Source organism: Gordionus sp. m RMFG-2023, chromosome 1, assembly GCF_954871325.1.
Source record: "Gordionus sp. m RMFG-2023 chromosome 1, tfGorSpeb1-WG-v2, whole genome shotgun sequence".
Lineage (NCBI taxonomy): Eukaryota > Metazoa > Nematomorpha > Gordioida > Chordodea > Parachordodidae > Gordionus > Gordionus sp. m RMFG-2023.
Window position 1 is genome coordinate 24,040,741 of NC_088775.1, and position 20,834 is coordinate 24,061,574.

The window sequence follows — 20,834 nt, forward strand, 5'->3', positions numbered from 1 at the left end:
TGATATCATTAAGATATTGGCAGCACTTGCCAATTTTTTCTAATTTTATCCTCAACTTTAGTAAAATTTCCATTGTTTTTCAAAGTCTAGTAGAGTCAGCAAAAATTTTTAAAACATATTAATTTAATCTCCTTAAAGATAAATCCTGATCTACTAATTCAATATTTTTATTAACAAAAAATGTTAAAAAGATGTCTTTATATGTTGGAGGGACATTTTATAAAAGAAAGCTGGCACCTATAAAACAAATAACAGAATATTGAACTCTTTTTATAAAATTTAACAGTGGATAAGTCCGCCAGTTTTCTTTTATCTGCTAAATCATTTTTATTTAATGCGAAACCCCTAAGATTAATTCCCCATCATATAAGGCTAGAATATCCATAAATATTTTTATTTTTTCTACCTGTCCATAGCCATTAGAAAACGGAATAGAAAACTGTGATAGATTTAGTAGATCATATATATATTTACAGTTATTCTAATCATAATCATATAAGATTTAATAATAATTTTTTATAATAATAAGAAACTCTTAGAATGTTCCTTTTTTAAATAATATACTACGCCCATTTATTACAATGTTTAATATATTATTTGGTGTATTTTTTATTAATTGTAATTTATTATAATACTCTTTCTCGTGGATTTATTAATATTCTCTTATTTGAAAGAAAAAATGAGCGGAATAGCTATTAGCAGACTTTCAGAAGAAAGAAAAGCATGGAGAAAAGACCATCCTTTTGTAAATTTTTTTTTAAAAATAAATATATATATGTACAAAAGGTATTATGCAATAGTTTATTATAAAGTTAATTTTTTATAGAATTTATGAGTTTTGAGTCTAAAACATTGTTTGAATCTTTCATTTTTACTTTGAGCATTTTCGAGGGTCCCCCATGAATCTTTACTTCATTCATTAATTTTGACAATAAAATAGTCATCAGCCAATTAATATTTTAGAAAAACCTTGTGACAAATGTAGTACATTAACCATAACTATTGTTTTATATACAAATTATTCTTCTGAGATACACTCCCACAACTTTTTTAGAGCAAATATCACAGTTACTAACATTATATTAGTGAATATTTACTCATTCCCAAGACCAAAAATAATGTATTTTTAAAAAAAAATTAATCAAAATTATCATTTTTTATTTATTCATTATTTATAAACTTCTTAAAATATTAATATCACCATTTTTCTATTAGATATTAGATTAATTTTTAAAAACTAGCTAAATAAAGACTAAATTTAAAAAAAAAAAAAATTATGAAGGGTATTATCATTTGAGTGTCAGTTAAAATTTAAAGTATTTGCCAATGCTGTGAGTATCTGCCTGATACTGCTACTAAGTAATTATATAGGATATGTGCATCTCTCTTATTCCTTGCCATAAATGCTAAAAAGAAAATTACTTAGTTCCTTGCTAAAATTCTGTTTTTAAATATAATTCTAATATTACTCCCTCCCAATCTTCCATAGATTATTAGGATAAGCAGCCTGGCCTGCATTTTGCTGGCTAAAACAATTTAAGATTAGGCCAGACAAATTATACAAAATATTTTTATGGTAGATAATTAGGCAAATTTACATGTTTTTTTTATAAAAATTATTATAGACTGACTCTTATTACATAATATATTTTACAGGCTTAGTTGGGTAAAATTTTTACAAACCAGGCCAAAAAACTTGATAAAAAAATTTCCAAGAGCTGGACAGGTCTGTGCTGGCCTTTATTGCCCTTTTCCATAATCCTCTATCCATTTTCTGTAGCCCTGGGTTAATACTAGCATTTTTATGTCATTAACGGAGCTCCGAAAGTAATCAAAAATAAAGATGGGAAATGATAATAAAGGAAAAAGAAATAATGAGTAGATGGAGAGAATATTTTCAGGAGCTTCTCAACTTTAATCCGCACATACTGCATCTAAACGAACCCCCTCCTTGACAAAACCTTGTACAACCTATAACACAACAAGAAATAATCACATGCCTCAAGCATATGAAAAACAGCAAAGCTAGGGGTCCAGACGATATTCCAATAGAAAGCCTTAAAGCACTAGGAGATGATGGAATACATTTCCTCACAAATCTATACAATAGGATACTTGGAAATGAAGAGGTTCTCCAAAAATGGAGGCAGAGCTATCTAGTTCCTATCTTCAAAAATAAAGGGGATCCACATAATTGTCAAAATTACAGGGGCATAAAACTAATGTCACACTGTAAAAAACTATAGAAAAAAAATTAAGAGATATAATCGAAATAGGAGAGACTCAGTTTGGCTTTATGCCTGGAAGATCAACAACCGATGCTATCCACGCAATTAGACAAATGAGTGAAAAATACAGGGAAAAGAACAAAAAGCTACACATGGTCTTTCTCGATCTAGAAAAGGCCTTTGATAGAATCCCAAGAAAACTTATCTGGTGGGTGCTACGCCACAAAAATGTTCCCGAAAAATATATAAGAATAATACAGGATATGTATATGGGCCGTACAACAATGGTCCGTAGCACAACAGGTACTTCAGCAGGCTTCACAATAGCCGAAGGAGTTCATCAAGGGTCGGCTCTCAGCCCACTTCTCTTCATTACAGTAATAGATGTATTAGCACAGTCTATACCTCAAACAGTCGCGTGGAATATGATATTTGCAGATGATATTGTGATACTTGCCGAATCTAAGGATGAAATGAAAGAAAGACTAGTAAGTTGGATAAATATCCTAGAAACGCACGAATTAAAAATAAATAGAGAAAAGATGGAGTATATGGTGATAGGAGGAGATGAAACAGAGAGTATTGATATAAATGAATGGCAGATATTGGCAATTAAAAGCTGCAAATATTTGGGCTCCACTATACAAACAAACGGCACAATAGAAAAAGAGATAAAGAGTAAGATTAATCAAGGGTGGCTAAAGTGGAGATCTTTATCTGGAGTGCTATTTGATAAAAGAATCCCACACAAATTAAAGGGAAAAATTTACAGTTCCATAATACAACCAACTATTCTATATAGTTCGGAAACATGGCCAACCAAAGAATCAGACGAGAGAAGTCTACAAACCATGGAGATGAGAATGCTGAGGATGATTGCTGGGGTAACAAGAAAGGATAAAGTGTGCAGTACAAGAATACTAAGTAGTTTAAAGGTAGTGCCCATTAAGACTAAGTTAATGGTAAACAGATTTAGGTGGTATGGGCACACAATGAGAAGGCCTATGAACTACATAGGAAATAAAGTTAAGAGTTTGGAAGTGATGGGCAAACGTAAAAGAGGAAGGCCAAAACTTCAATGGGGCCATAAAGTTAGAGCCAATATAAAGAAGTATAAATTAGATAAAAGAGATTGTATTAATAACATAAAATGGAGAGAGATGTTGAATGAGCTTACCACCAGAAAAGGTGAAAGCTAAAGAGAAAGAAAAAAAAATCTATCACTTTTATCCAGCCTTTTTTGGACACCCTCTGGGTCTTTTTCCTTTAACTTCCAATCAATGACATCATTCAACTAATTGTCCTTTCCTTTCTATTCAACATCTTCACCAAACCATCTCAGTTTATTTCTTCTCATGAAATTACCTATTGTTTCTTCTACCTCAATTCATCTCTGTTTGTTTTCCTCTTTCTCGAATGCCCCACATATATATCTAACCATTCTATCTCCCTTCTTTCTAACTTAGCTTGATGTGAACTTGTTTTTTGGTTGAGTTAAAAATTATTATATATGAATCCAATATACCACCCTGCCAGTTCACTGCAAGTTATGCCACTATTTTGATTAGCTTATATTAAAAATCTTCTCTGTTTTATTTATATTCCTAACAAAAAAAAACAATATATAAAGCCATAATTCAATTCCCATTTTTTGCTCTTAAATTATATAATCTTCTTGTTTTGATGCCATGCCATTTATTAAATGAAATGTATATTGTTTGGGAGAGGAATAAAGATTAATCTGATCTTGAAAGAAATTATAGCAATATTTCTATATTAAGCATGCTTTTATTTATCAGGAAAGCTTACCTTATGGGAGCTGATAATTAAAAGAACTTATTACACTTTTAGAGGATACAAAATGAATGTTTTGAGCTTTTTTTATGATAAACTAAATAATTTCAAAGTACAGGATTTCTCTGGTAAATTACTGAATCCATTCAATTTTCACATTCTCTTATCACAAGAAATAAAATGGCATTTCTTGTATGCTGATAATTGTAATTTGTGGAGGAATGTGCTTTTAGAAATGTGAAGGAAGGAGAGAGGGGGGGGGTAAAGCCAGTTATATAAATGTAATATTTCTTATCAGTTTTAGAAATTTATGGATCAATTTCCTTTTTCTTGTCAAATTTTTTATGAGGATTAATGATTAAATTAAAAGTATTGACCAATACTGATATTAAATTATCTATAGTCAGCATCTCAGAATATCAGTATTTAAATACCATATTTGACTATTCAGAAGTAAAAACTCTTTTTTTAAAAAAAAATTTAATTACTAGAGATATACCAATATTTTTTGTCAGATCGGATTGCCAATTATTCATCTTTTAAATATCAGTTATTGGCTGATATAAAATTCCCCAATCCAATATTTAAAAAATATAACAAAGAATAGATAAATAAATTAATAATGGAACCTATTAATTTTTTTATGGACAATTGAATAATGAATTAATAAACATTCTCCCATATTGTATTTATGTTGTGCACTTTGTTTTTGTAGGGATGTGAACCCTGAACCCTCCTGGACCCTCGTATTTTGGCTGAACCCGGACCTGGACCCTTTTAAAAAGTGGAGGGTCCAAGGGTTCAGGGTGTTAAAAATTTTTAACTTAAAATTTTTTTTTTTTTAATTAATGTAAAAATATAATTTTTAAAAAATAATATAAAATTTTATTAATTTTTTTCGTGGAATCTCCCTAAAAAATAGTCACTTTAAAACTATAATTGATAAAGCAAGGGATGTTGTAAAATATTTAAGAACTCCCACAATTGTTAGAATATTAAAATCCATGAAAAGGTAAATGGCAATTTTAGATTGCACAACACGTTGGTCCTCTATGTGTATGATGCTAGAGCGATTATTAAGTTTGAAAGATTTCTGTAATGATTTTATCATAGGAGCATGTGAAATCATTTTTTCAGAAAATGATTGGAATCAAGTAAAAGAGCTTACTAGTGTGCTGGTTCCTTTAAAAATAACAACATTAAGTGTGCAAGCTGAACAATTACGTTTATCGGATTTTTATGGCATACCCAAAACTCTATTATTTACAATACATTGGTGGTTACAACAATATCTACTGGTTGTAGCGATAACAATTATAATGATAACGATATTGATGATCTGGAAATTTTACTATTAGATAGAGAAAAAAAAATTAAATCATCATCTGATAGAAAGGAGCAAAAAATATCTATTGTATCTTTAATAGAAAAGTTCTCGGAAGTTATGAGAATAAATAGAGATGCAAACATTTTAAAATTCTGGGAGAAAAATTCTTCAATATATCCAGAATTATATATTTTTTCTAGAATCGTCATGGCTGTACCGGCGACACAAGGACAATAATTTATGTATTATAGAAATGACTATCTATTTTAGGTAAGCGTAGAACGTGGATTTTCATCGTTGACTAATTTACGTGGAAATCTGAAGGATGATATTTTAGAAGATATCATGATTGTGCGATTGAATAAAATATTTAAAATATAAATTATCTCATTTCGAATTATAAATGTGTATATATTGAAGTATAATAAAAAATGAATGAAAAAAAGTCTTATTTTGAGTCATTATTTTTATGTTTCCTCTGAACCCGGACCCGGGTCCTTTTTAAATTTATTCCCAGACCCGAACCCGGACCCTTTTTTTTTGTCGAAGGGTTCACATCCCTGGTTTTTTGATATAATAAAGTAAATTTGTATAAAGGATAAAATCAGATATGATATTAGATTGATAATTGACCCATAAAAATTTAATATCGTATCAGCTTCTAAAATGTTTATAGGGAAAGAATAATTTAATGATTTAATAAAATACTATAAAAATATATATTTACTGGCTATAGAACTTGACCCTAGGATTTTGAATTCTTTATAATGCTCATAGTTAAATTAAAAATGGTACTGATAATTTTATTATTGTACTGATTAAATAATACCAATTTCAATTTCCAATAAAATATTGGCAAATAACTAAAGTGATTGTGACACCGTCTATATTTACTTTATATACATGTAGTATAGTAAATATGATTATTTTGTAAATGCTATATGAGCAATAATATATTTTTTTAAAGTTTATATCCATACTTTCATTTTTTCAGGGATTTGTAGCTAAACCTGTAAAAAATACAGATGGAACCTTAAACCTAATGAATTGGGAATGCGCCATACCAGGGAAAAAGAGTACCCCCTGGGAAGGAGGCCTATTCAAGCTAAGGATGGTATTCAAAGACGATTTTCCGTCTACACCGCCTAAGTGCAAATTTGAACCGCCCCTCTTCCATCCCAACGTATACCCCTCTGGAACTGTTTGTTTGTCTCTCTTAGACGAAGAAAAAGATTGGAGGCCTGCACTCTCCATTAAGCAGGTTTTTTTTCTTATATTTCACAACTCATTCCTTTTTATATGACCTTCATTGGTTGGCTCTAAGATAAAATCGATTTTTTTGGATCTAGAATTAGGAAATAATATCACAAAATCAAGATATTTGTTTTATTCTCCCTTTTCATAATTTAAATATTCCAAAGTAACTGATAATTTAATAATTTTTATTTATTCTATTCATTAGAAATGTGCTAGACTGGGCCCAAATCTTCCCAGATTTAAATCTGGTGGTTACATGTCAATGCCGCGAAAATTTTGCGCGAAATGTTTTATCGCAAATGCATTACCGCATGTCGATTACCGCAAAATAATATTATAGTGAATATAATAAGCGAAAATATTATAGCGAATTAGCGCTAATGTATTACCGCAAAAGTGTTATCGCGAATGTATTATAGCGAATGCATTGCAGCAAAAGCCTTACCGCGACTGCATTATAGAAAATGAATTATCGCGAAAATAATAATGCGAATTTATTGTAGCGACTGCATTAGCGCGAACATTAACGCAAATGTATGATCGCCAATGCGTTATCGCAAATGTATTAGCGCGAATGCATTATCTTAAATAAATTACATCAGTTACAATATCGGGAATGGAGTTTGATGAAAATTACAATTTTTATTTATCGGCCTTTAGACAGACATAGTTGAACCTGGAAATTAAGTTAAAGTCAAGCATGGGTTTAAAAACATTTTTCTTGAAAATAGGACTAAGGCTTTAAATTTTTTTGACTCAAAATATATAAAAAAGTTCTAAGCAATAAAATAGATTTCTCTAGGATTAGGGTAAAGGTTTTAATTTTTTATATTGATTGATAGTTTGGAATTAATTTTTTATATCGATAGTTTAAATCGTATAGTTATATTTTTCAATTAAATTTGGGACAGGACAGGCAAGGACTAAAATTTAAAATAATGGCTAGGCTAAAATAAATAAAAATTTTGGATGGAGCTTTGGCTGAAATAAATTAAATTTGCAAGGCGCTAAGAAAAATCCTATTTAAAACATTGAGCCAAACAGATAGTTAGTTCTCGGAAATCATTTATATTATTCTTTTACAAAACATGCTTTAATTGTAAGGGATTTACTTAAGCATATTTTGATAATAAATTTGTATAAAGTTCTCTTATTGCTTAATTAAAAAGAAAAGGTCAAAGCTTAACACAACAAGACATCAAAAATATTTAGCATCATAGATAAATTGTCGAATTGAATGGCTACACATCTCAGAACTTAATTCATGTAATCTCTGATGATGTAATTGCGACTATTGTGACTCAGGAATTGGGAAAAACAATAGAATAATGATTTCCTTAATTGATTCTTGCTTCCTGACGAGTCTTTTTTTCTAATTATTTGTTTAAAGACAATAAAATTATGCCATGAGAAGAAAAATTGGAATGAAGTATAATTCCTGAATTCTATAGAAAAAAGTGGAATCAACAAGCTTTAACGAGAACTCAAAATACGGGTTCCATATACCGAAAAGGTTATAATCTTTTGAATCTTACAGACTTGAAATAAAAATTGATAAAATGTGGCCCATAACTTCTCAAGAAATAATCAAATTGGCGTTTATTTTTAGGTGTTATACAAGAAAAAAAAAGAATAGATTAATTTATTATTTTGCATTATAATTTATTATTACGAAAAAAATTTGAAAAAAAGGTGACGTCCGGCTGTAGATCAACACATTGGGAACACTTCTAGCCCATTTTTATATAAATAAATTAAATGAAGGTCTTAAGTTATTTTTTGTCAAATATTAGTATTTTAAATTTTCTAAAAAACGACAATCTAATTATTAAATTTCTTAAATAGCAAGTGACAGTTTTAGAGTTTTTAAAATTTAAAAACACTACGTTAAATAAATATAGAAACATCAATTTCTGGTTTTTTGAAAAAGGTCTGAACCTGCTAATGAGTTGCAATATATTAATTAGAGAATCTAAAGAATTATATTTAAAAATACATTATGATGAACTCCTTATTAGAAAGTAAGTGGATAAGTAGTAAAGAATTTAAATACCTCTATTAATTATATCAACCATTTGTCAAATATAAATCACTATTGCATGCGTGATAATACATTCGCTGTAATGCATTCGCGATATTGCATTCACGATAAAGTATTCGCGGTAATGTCTTTGCTCTAATACATTCGTTAGATGCTTTCGCGGTAATACATTCGCTGTAATGCATTCACTATAATATCTTTTCGCGATAATGCATTCGCTATAATGCATTTCGCGGTATTGATATGATACGGAATCTGGCATATTCTTAGTCAGTTTTTAAAAAATAAATATATTAATGTTTATTTTTTTTAAAAAAGGGGTTATGCTTAATAATCAATGTGTTTACATATTTATTTTTTATAAATCTGATAATCCAATTTTATATTTTGTAAGCATATTTTTCTTATTATTTTTGAAAAATAAATTTTTAAAATCCCTAATTAAATTTACATTCTACATATAAGAGTGTTAATAAATAAAAAAATTGATTTAGTACATTTCTACTATGCCTATAAATTGAATAATTTTCTATTCGTAAGAATAATAAACACTCGATTTGATTCGCCGAATATTCGATTTGAAAATTAAATTTGATTATTCAAGTTTAAAAAAAGATTTGATGTGGAAAAAATCAAAAAAATAAAAAGTTTCACAAGGAACATGTTAAATACTTAAGAATAATTTCAAATATTTAATATTTCGAGTAATAGATAAAAAAATTATTTCCCAAATCATTTCAATTGATAATGATTGTTTGATGGACGAAGCTTTAAATTGCTGGGACATCAATACCTTGCCAAATACACCTCCACCAGATTGATCAAAGCAAAAAGACTGGGATCTAGGATTGGTATCTCGTTCCTTCTCTTATTTCATGAGCGATAATCACCAATACAAATTCCTCCTCAGTGTGCTTAATTGCGACAACTCCGGCCAAGAATGGCTCGATTCCTATCCCGTTATCTTAAATAATCAACCTATAGCTGCCGACTTTTCATTATGCAATCAGTTTGCGCCTTGGCATAACAATTTAAAACCAATACTACAACAAATGTAATCAGGCCTCAGACTGTTTTGGACGTCATGCATGCACTCCATTGTAAATTCATATCAAAAATTAATCCAATAACAAAATAAATGCATTTACTGCTAAATTTCTAAGTATCACAAATCTCCCTTACATTCCTGAACCCACCTTCAGCATAGATAAAAAACGCGCTGACGACAGAACTATAGTCCCATTTGTATCAGGCAAACCCTTGGTCTGGGATTTTATTGCATCTTTTCCCCTTCTAATAATATACATGATTCTTTTCTCAGGGCTAGTTATTAAAATGCCAATATTCTTACCTGATGGGTGATAACCACTTTCTCCTCATCTTAGCTACATCATCCTGCTCATTTAGGCAAGCCGCTTTGAATCTACGATTTCGATATCCATAAGGAAAAAATCATATATCTCTTTATAAACTAAAACAAAATATTGCTATCACAAAATTCGGTTCAATTATTTAATTTTAAAAATTCTTGGCCCGAATTATTTACTTAGCATTCTCCTTTAATTTTTTTTAAAATTTCAATATATTTGTTTTTTTAAAAATATTTTTACGTTATATATTTTTTTAAATAAAAAATGATTTATTAAAAAATATATTCTTCTTATTCAATTCAAATTTTCGAATCAAGTAATTTTAATATTCTTAAAATATGAATAATAGAATAATTTCTTTTTAGGTATAATCTATTCAGTGGCGTTGGGGGGGGGGCATTGAATTTATTATAATATAAAATCAAAATATTTTATGGAAATGCTGAAATATTTTGCAACCGATTATCTTTCTTTAACAAGGAAAAATAGAAGAAAACACAATATTTTTTGAGCCAACTTGCCAATTCATGAGGCCGAAAGCATCTACGTGATCTAAGTGGGCCTTCATGAGGCCTATTGCAGCCCTAAATGATCGAAATGGGCCTTTTCTATAGTTTTATGATCAATTAATATGGTTACTTTATAAGGGAGCGGAAGGTATCCTCCGATTAATGTTTAAAAACCTTGATTTCGTTTATTTTTAAAAAACTTTAGTAAAACAAAGATTACATAAGCTTTGAGATTTACTAAAAAAGAACCAAATCTTTTGCAGGGAAATCTTGAAAGTTTCTGGTAATATTAGTTTTTTTGAATTACCTATTTTAAGAATCGTCAAAATCGAGTTTTTTATCAGCACTGCCTCTGAACATTACGATACTTTAACTTAAGACTAAATTGGGAGTTCGAAATTTTTATTATAATTTATAAATTATTTTTTAAAACAGATATTATTGGGTATTCAAGATTTGCTAAATGAACCAAATATCAAGGATCCAGCCCAAGCTGACGCTTACACCATATACTGGTAAATCTTAAGTGCCAGGCCAGTCTGGTCTGTTAAAATATTTTTCTTAATTTCGTTAGTCTAGTTCCTTAGATTGTTAACCCAGCTGATCTTAGGGTACACCACTGATACACGGAATTAACGCATAAAATGCTTTATATTGTTTTTAAACATTTTTTGTTGAATAGTATTAAACGGTTCGATTTAGCCAATTTTGAATTAAGATTTTAGACAAAATAATATTACACAAGTCTCAAGATTTCTTTAATAGATGTCTAACCCTTTCTGTCATCTATGAACAAAATCTCCTGAACAAAATCTCCAAGCTTTCATAACATTTTTTGACTAGTATTGGTATAGTCGTTTTTAAAAATCGAGTTTTTTTAACAACATTAGTTAAAATTATGTTTTTAAGTAATGCCAACTTTACTGAAAAAATAACGTGCATTAAATTTTAGGAACATTACTCTGTTAAAATACACGATTTTTTATTTATATAATTTTTTTTAAAATATATATTAAATGTAAACAATAATAGAATATAAAATTCATATATTATATATAAAAACAGCTCCAACAGAATGGAGTACGAAAAAAGGGTTAGACATCAAGCCAAGCAATTTACAAGCATCCAGTGAACTACATCCAAAAACATTCTGATAAAATTTAGAAATTGGATATTTCCATTATTTTTTCTTTTAATATTAAAATTATTGTTTTTTTAAACACATTTTATAAATATCATTTGATCCTTATTTTTTTAATAGATATTATAAATACATATATATTATTTCAGAAAAAAAAATCATAATATTTTCTTGATATATATTGTAAATAGTTTCTTGACTCATAAGTAATAAGTTTTATATAAAACCCTGTTTGTACCAATTTTTTTTAAAACTATATTCACTAGAATTTTACAATATATCCAATTAGATTTGTGGTCACGAAAGTAATAAGGGTAAGATGAATTTTATTTCATAAAAAATATAATGGAGTGTTCATTTTAAGTATTAGCTATATTTTTGCCACATAAATCTAGGGCTGTTCAACTTGAAACTTTGATCTGATCCAATATTAAAATGTTTAAAGCAATGATTGTCAATTAATGTTATTTTTTTACTCATTTTAAAAATGAAATGAGTATATTCCCATAATAATTAAGTATTCCAAAGCGTTTTTCCATTTTAATTTCTAGGTATGTTCGTTGCAAATTTTAGGAAATCATATTTATATAATATTAATATCAATCTTATTGCAAACTTAAAATTAATATTTTTGATTAAAAATATTTTATTTAAATTATTATAGAATCAACTTCAAAATATATTTATTTGAATAAAAACAGTTATAAGTGATTGGGGGTACGCCAAAAATCTTAGTTAATTTTTTATAACTTTCTTTAACCTTGAGGTTTAATCCAAGTTAACCTGATTCCCATCACTAATAAAATATTTAGAAAAAAAAACAATCATTGTTCCTTTTACTATTTGAAATCTTATAAAAAAGGATGTACCAAAAATAAAATATATTTTATTCTAATCTATTCGCGTTTTAAATGATAATGAGCTTATCCGATTATCTTTAAAAATAATCAATATTAGCTGTGCCGCCCGATTTTTCTTTGACCATTACTTTTTTTTTACTGTTTTTGTTAGAATTTTGAGTCCTTTACGTCAATTCGGTTCATATCTAATACAATTGAAATTTATTCATATAAAACAAAAGGATGATTAAATAAAAGTCATTTTTAATGTTGGTCCCATTAATTATTTCTTAATATTTTTTTTAAATAAAAATCTCAATTTTATTTACTAAATGTTTAATATCAAAAAAAAATTAACACCAATATTTATACCGATTTCTTTGGTGACCAATTTGCCATGTTATGAGATATATTGATCTAAAAAAATCAAATTATTTAAACCAGAGTTTCGAACCGTTAAGTATAGCGGTTCGGTTTTTAGTTTATAATTTTATAAAGATTTTGTTCCATTTCGGTTTTTTTTATTTGGTACGGTTTAGAATTTATAACGGTTCGCTTCGCTTTTTATATATTTGATTTTTCTAAAAAAATTAATCATAAACCATATATATATTACTCTTAGGCCTACAAAAAAACGAATCGAATAATTGCGCTATTCGTATTCGTACGAATAATAAAATCATTATTTGTTTCGATTCGATATGAAAATTTTTCTAAAGCTTATAAAATATTTTGCAAAAAAAATTTTACAGATGTTTAAAGATGACACTTTTAAGGATTCTCTAAACTAATTGTCATTTTTGCGTATAAAATATAACAAAATTTTAGAAAGTATTTCATTATAGATTTTATTTATTAAAAATACTTTAGTAGCATAAATTTCCTTTATTTAATTATTAATATAATTTTTAGAGGTGATTATGACAATGTAATTGAGGATGAAGATATTATAATGCATTATCTGAATTAGATTGTCTTTAAAATTTGCCAAAAATAAGGTTACTAAATGGGAAAAGGATTTTCCTAATCAAATAATAAGAACTAGTCAAAAAAATTTAGTTATTTATCTGCCATGAGCTCGAGAATATGGGAAAGAGGCACACTCTGTAAAAATGTTTTGACTTGTTCATAACATCAAAAATGATTAAAGAGAAACAATCAAAATAAAATAATTATATTTTACTTTGAAGCTTTTCCTTTTCTTCCATTAAACTTTCAGCAAATATAACTTGTTATGATTTGATATTTGATAATAGGAAATAAAATAAAACGAAATGATATCCACTAGGAAAATTTAATTACTTCTTTTTATTTTACTTGCAATAAAATATTTGCGAATAATTACGAATATTTATTTATAAATAATTTCGAATAATACGAATAATTTTCCTCATTATTCATATTCGATTCGAAATTTCGAATCGAATAATTGTGTTATTCGTAAAATACGAATCGAATATCAAATAATTCGTATTATACTATGAATAAATCATCTTCCATAATCAAACCTCAAATATTATATAAATCTTATCAAAAATTGCCAAACATTTATTCAGTTAAAAATATTTCACCAAATATTTATCCAGAAAATGATATTGAAAGTGGGATTTCTATATGATCACTTGTACATAATTATACTCTGAGTAAATCATCTTCCATAATCAAACCTCAAATATTGAATAAATCTTATCAAAAATCAAAAAAAATAACTCATTAAACTTCCTTAATATACCAACCCACAAGAAACCCATATTTGTAGATAAAAATAAAATCCAACATTTTCACTCTTAAACTGATAAAAAAATTTTAATTCATGAGCATACCAGACCTCAGCACAGCTTCTACCAAATCTAACTGCCCTTTATGTAATAAACTCGTTAAAGTAACCAAATTGGGGCTATTGCCATCTCATCGAAACCAGAAGATAAAATGTCCTCAATCTGGGCTTCCCATTTTATCACCAGCTATCCCTCGAACCCTAAATGCCTTTTCTGCCCTTGCCTTCGCATAACCTATAGTTACCATTCCCACGTTGACTGATGTGCCTACTAGCCCAATAGTCCCCACCTCAACCGCCGAAAATGCTCTCACTTTCAATCCAACCGACTCCACAGAAATATTTTTAGTCACACCAAAACCATTTGTGATTTCACGAATACCTATTGGAGCAAGACTTCAAGTTGCCAAACACCTCTCAAAGAACTTGACTTCCTTGATAAATAATTATTCTTCCACAAAACACTGGCTAGACCAATGACATATAATAATACCTAGACTGACGATTCATTCATTAAAAGTGTACATCAATACAAATCAGCTAAGACGCCATCTTGGTTACTGTAATAAATATTAAAATTTTAAACGAGAGCCTAATTTTATCCTATATCTGATGCAAACTTTATTAAAGAATTGCCTGATCATCTAGATAATAAGAAAGTAAGTTATCAATTTAATATTAGTTTTTAACATGAAAATAATTATTATAAAGGTTACCAAAATGGGGGGTTCAGCTGATTTGCTTTTAACACGCTTAAAAATGCATTTTAATGAATGAATCGTCAGTCTAGGTATTATTATATGTCATTGGGCTAGACACCCTGTCATTTGCCTTTACTACCTTGCAAGTTCCTGATCCTGCCAGCAAAAAATCTCTGACACAGCAAATCAAGGATGCTACTATCTACCCCTTACCTATTAATCACTTTTCCACATCTTTTAAAGGTGATGACACTGATAAAAATCACAAAAACGACCTACTCACCAAGGTCAAGCTTATATCTAAAAAGCTGGATAACCTGAATGTTAAATCCTCCATACGACTGGCAACATCTGACAATAAGCTAGCTCCCTACGATCAAACAACTTATCAAGCTCTTCTCCTAAAACACCACCCACACGATCTTAAGGACGAAATACCGTCTTACCCCGAAGCTCCTCTAATTGCAACCACTTTTACCTCAAGCGAGGTTAGAAAGGCTATCCTCTCCTTCAAACGCGGTTCTTCACCGGGGGTTGATGGGTTTCGCCCAATATTCCTACAGGATCTAACCGCACCTTATATCACACAACAATGCGACGTTTTGGAAAAAATTACTCAACTTATCAACCGTATGCTTGCTGGAGGCTTACCACCCGCCATTATTCCACTCCTTTATGGAGCTAAACTCATCGCCCTCCATAAACCTAATAAAGATATTCGCCCTATCGCTATTGGGACCACTTGGCGCCGATTAACCGCAAAGCTAGTAGTGAGCAGAATATTGTTCACAGTATCCAATCACCTGTGCCCTAATCAATTAGGAGTCAACGTAAAAGGGGGATGTGAGGTATCCCTACACATAACCAGAATGTATCTACAAACAGACCCCAGTGACGATATCCTAATTAAGATAGATTTTTCAAACGCTTTTAACTCTCTAAAACGTACAGCGTTTCTTAATCCTATCCTTACCCTTTACCCAGAATACTCGCAATTCATCTTCGATTGTTATGCTAGTCCATCGCATCTTCAATTTGGAGATAAATTGATTCCTTCTAATAGTGGAATACAACAAGGTGACCCTCTAGGCTCCTTTTTATACTGTCTGGGCATTAATAGCCTAATACAAGGCATAAATGATCAATGTAAACTAAACCTTCATAACTGGTATATCGACGATGGTATACTAGGCGGCTCACCCAGCGAAGTTATGAAGGCGGTCGAAATAATAAAATTCAGCGAGAGCAGTTTGGGACTGCGATTCAATCAAGACAAGAGCGAATATTGTCCTCTTGGAATCATCGACCTCAACTATAATCCAATGTTCAATCATACACCATTGAACTTCTTAACACATCTCGGATCTCCAGTGGGTAAAGACGAGTCCTTTGTCAAGTTCTTCGCCGACACTCTACTAGAGATATCCCTTATGCGCGGTACACTATCTCGCCTCCCAGCCCACCAAGCGTTCTTTCTATTAAAGAACTACCTCCTAATCCCAAAAATTCTATATACACTCCGATCATCACGTATCTTCCAATACGACGTCAACCTCGCTGCACACGAGCTAGAGATTAAACACCTCACAGAGGATATACTCAATCTCAAATTCGGAGACCTACCTTGGCTACAAGCTACCTTGCCAACCAAATCCGGCGGCATTGGCATACGATCGCCTTCCCTACTCTCTTTTAGTGCGTTCATATCCTCTCGCCTGTCCTGCGAGCCCATCATACACGCACTCACAAAACATCCTTACCCTTTACTTCCCCAGGCAATTGATCTATGGAAATCTCTTTCATTAGTCGATCCTCCCTCATCGGCACTGCAGAAGGACTGGGATAAGCCTCTAGTTAGCAACTTCGTTGCATACCTTAAATCGAGGAGCCAACCCGAGGACCATTCTCTACTCTTCTCCATTTCCGCAGACAGCGGATATGAATTTCTCGAAGCTTTTCCATCGCGAAACCTTGACCAGCTCCTAAGCAATGATGAGCTACGTCACGCCATCGGTCTAAGACTTAATTGTGATATGGTAATACCCTATCACTGCATCCTTTGTCAAACGCCGGTCAACTCCAAAGGCCGTCACTCTTTACACTGCAAGCGCTGTAGAGGCAGATTCATTAGACATTCAAAATGCATGCCAGGGCCCTAAAATCTGCCGGTATCCCATCAACCCTCGAACCTACTGGACTCTACAATTCTGATGGTAAGCGTCCCGATGGCTCTACCATGATCCCTTGGAAGAGGGGGGAATTTCTAACCTGGTATTTCTCATGCATCGATCCCCTTGCCCCTTCCAATATAAATAGAGATGCTCTAGTAGACGCCAAGACGAATAAACTCGCTAAGTATTCGCCATCGCTTCCGGCCAATTACACATTCCTACCACTAATCGCCACGACTCTAACGTCGTTCGGCTCTCATGCCCTGGCTTTCTTTAAAGAGCTGGGGAAACGGATCTCTACTAGGACCGAAGATCCCAACGAGGGTTACTACCTACGCCAAAGATTAGCCCTCAATATAATAAAATCCAATTACCTCAGCTCGACTCTAACGTCGTTCGGCTCTCATGCCCTGGCTTTCTTTAAAGAGCTGGGGAAACGGATCTCTACTAGGACCGAAGATCCCAACGAGGGTTACTACCTACGCCAAAGATTAGCCCTCAATATAATATAATCCAATTACCTCAGCTTCATATTCTCAATGACTGATACCCCCTAATCACAGAATCGGCGATGAGAAGAGCAATTAAGAACAAGAGAGGGATATTCAGATGGAAGTCAACAAAAGAACCAAACCTTAATCACAGAATCGGCGATGAGAAAAGCAATTAAGAACAAGAGAGGAATATTCAGATGGAAGAAGAAAAACTGAAGGGCAAACTATGAAAACTCATAATTCTTTTAAATCATATGCTCAATTTATTATATCAATTTACTATATATTTATTTATATTATTAAAATATATTATTATTTATCCTTAAAAGATATACTAACAAATGTGATTAATTTTTAAATTGACATATTAATGAAATTTACTATTATATTGATCGTTATTATATCATATATTTTATATTACGCTTTATATAAATTATAATAAATTAATAATGTAAATTGTATATTATTTTTTTTTTATTGCCAATATTAAATAAATAATTAAATTACTCTTAAAGAAAAATCTTTTCGATTTATATTTTTAAATTCCTTATAAAATTTAACCACGAAGAATATTTCTTATCTAATTAACTAGTAATTTGCCTAATCTCTATTAAATTTAGTATACAAAGTTAAAACAATAAACTTGATATGAAGATAATAGCTAAGCATAAAAAATTTTAATGTATAAGAAATCATGAATTTAAATTGCCCCCAAGGAAAATTAAAATTTAGGTTATTTATATTTTGAGAAGGAAACATTGTAGTTTACTTAATTTTTTAATAAATTATTTTTTATTTCTTATTAACGTCTATATGAGAGAAAAAATACTTCCTACCTCATACCTTAAAAATATTTATACTCTCTATCCCTAAAGGATATAATGAAGGCATATTGAAATAAAAGTTTGATGGTCTGTGGAAACAGAACTAGAAGATTGAGGGCTAAGGTTAAAATATTGATTCAACAGTATAATTATATTTATTACCTTGATCAGCATTAGAAGTTTGAGGTGCTATTAAGTTTTGACAGACTAAATAATGTGGAGTAGTGATAATTAAATCGATACTTTTATTTCAAGTTGTATATACTTTAGATAGATTTTAAGGTTATCTGATTTAGGTATCTTGCCAAGGGAAATGAATATATTATCTAACGAGAAATATTATTTCATAAAAATTAACATTTAATTTTATGTTATAAATTTTTATTATTAAAGTCGTAATAAAAATTATTTTTAATGATATATCACATATTGGCAATCATATTTAAAACATTAATAATAAATATTTTAAAGGACTAATCGTGGATACATTCACACTTATTAGTCCATGTAAATGATTTTATTAAAAGGCTATATACAATTCATTTATGATTTCGCGTTTTATGCTGTCTTTTCCTTCTTTTATCCTTTTTAACGACTTTGGCACGTTCCAATTCCCTTTTATCATCGCCACCCGACTCGGAGTTTTCTTTGTTAGTTTTTGGGTATATATTTGTTCGTGTATCTGAATGTGTTATAGAATGACTAAGGTCTGATGACTCCGAATTCTTGATTTGTGAAGAAAAGACTTGAGTGGAAGAGTGATATTCTATAATAACATTGTTATTTTGAAAATAAGTAGATATTTAATCGTAAAATATAGATATATCTTAGGTTTTGGTATTTAAAAAAGCAGAGATAAATTGAAATCAATAAATTTTCTAAATAATTGATTAGTTCCAACTTTTTATATCCAGAAGGAATATAGCTGTCTATATTAGCCAAGTTTGTCTGTTTTCTAAGAAAAGGTGTCAATGGACCTGTACTCATGACTTTCTTTTAATAAAATAATAAGACTCGCTCAGATAATAAAAAATATGACTAAAATTTGAATTAAAATCATGTTCGTGTGGGCTACTAAATTTAATTCTCCCGATAAATATAAGTATTTTGGTTTACCTTCTTTTTTTTAGCGAACATTATCATAAATTACCTTTTTCCTAGCTAATATGATCTAAAATTATAATCATAAATTACCTTTTTCCTAGCTAATATGATCTAAAATTATAAAATTACCTTTTTTTTAGCTAACATTATCATAAATTACCTTTTTCCTAGCTAACATGATCTAAAATTATAAAATTACCTTTTTTTTAGCTAACATTATCCTGAATAACCTTTTTTTTAGCTACATAAAATTCCCTTTTTTTAAAATAGCTACCATCCTAAATTACCTTAAAATTTTGATGAGGCTCTTCACATTTTTCAGGGGGCTCGAGTCCCTTGGCTCCCCCCCCTCCACTAGTGACGACTGAGATCTACCATGTTATAAAACGAGAGGATAGAATCTAACATCACCAACCAACCCTGAGACTAATAATAAGGTCTTTTTATTATAATGGCAAAACAATGTGATATTTGACTTAAAACAATAGCATAATATACGATATATTTTATAATTTAACCCATGAGAGCTTAAATAGAATTTATGAGCACCCCCCCCCCCCCCCCCCCAAAAAAAAGGATTTTATATTGTGAATACTTAAAATTTTTTAAGTATATTGATGTGCATTTTTCAATAACAAATTTATGGCGGGAGCTTGGGGGAAATGATGGAATAAGAACATTACAGGAAAAGTTATAATAAAATTTAAATTTGTTACATAATATTTATAAGGGTTGGCATGTCGCTCAATTGACCGGAGGAGTATTTGACCGGTCAAATACTCTAAAATATTTTGATAAATTAACTAGTATGCATTAAAAGCATGTTTATCAATCTTATTAAGTTACAATCTATTTTCAATATACTTGCATGATAAATAATCCAAAACAAAAGAATTTTTTTTGTTACTAAAATAAATAAATACAATAATTTAGCTCATGGTTTATTATAAATTTAAATTTATTTAATATTTCGCCCAGTATAAATTATATTATTTCTCATTTATTTTACTTCCACTTGCTACATTTGAATATAAAAATTAATTTTCTTTTTATTTGTTCTGGTCAGATTTACAAAATAATTTATTCAATTCTGGTAAAATGTTATATATTTTCTTATATTATATTATAATATTAAACCAAATTATTGAAATAATTAGAGATAATTATAAAAAATTAAGTTTGATTAACTTTATAATAATCAAAATCTTTTTAAATTAAATTTTTATATATTAGAGATTATGGTCAAACCAAAGCATC

General features: G+C 29.8%; 2 protein-coding genes across 3 annotated transcripts in view; one reads left to right on the forward strand and one right to left on the reverse strand.

Moving 5' to 3' along the window:
- The first annotated feature begins 632 nt into the window (after positions 1-632).
- On the forward strand, positions 633-11,790 carry LOC135923797 (SUMO-conjugating enzyme UBC9-B). Its single transcript, XM_065458777.1, has 4 exons — positions 633-745; positions 6,344-6,610; positions 10,962-11,041; positions 11,592-11,790. The coding sequence occupies exons 1-4, from the start codon at positions 680-682 to the stop codon at positions 11,656-11,658; spliced, it is 480 nt and encodes a 159-aa protein (XP_065314849.1). The 5' UTR covers positions 633-679; the 3' UTR covers positions 11,659-11,790.
- Positions 11,791-18,891: 7,101 nt separating this feature from the next.
- Positions 18,892-20,834, reverse strand: part of LOC135929153 (G patch domain-containing protein 1-like) — a 56,742-nt gene continuing 54,799 nt past the window's right edge. For both annotated transcript variants that reach the window (XM_065465753.1, XM_065465706.1), the window contains exon 18: positions 18,892-19,239. In XM_065465753.1, the coding sequence (XP_065321825.1) occupies positions 19,013-19,239 (227 nt within the window). In that variant the 3' untranslated portion in view covers positions 18,892-19,012. The remainder of the gene's footprint in view (positions 19,240-20,834) is intronic.

Coding starts and splice junctions, on each gene's coding strand:
- LOC135923797 (XM_065458777.1), top strand. CDS start 680: ATGAGCGGAATAGCTATTAGCAGACTTTCAGAAGAAAGAAAAGCATGG. Junction 746..6,343: donor GGAGAAAAGACCATCCTTTT/GTAAATTTTTTT, acceptor TCATTTTTTCAG/GGATTTGTAGCTAAACCTGT. Junction 6,611..10,961: donor CTGCACTCTCCATTAAGCAG/GTTTTTTTTCTT, acceptor TTTTTAAAACAG/ATATTATTGGGTATTCAAGA.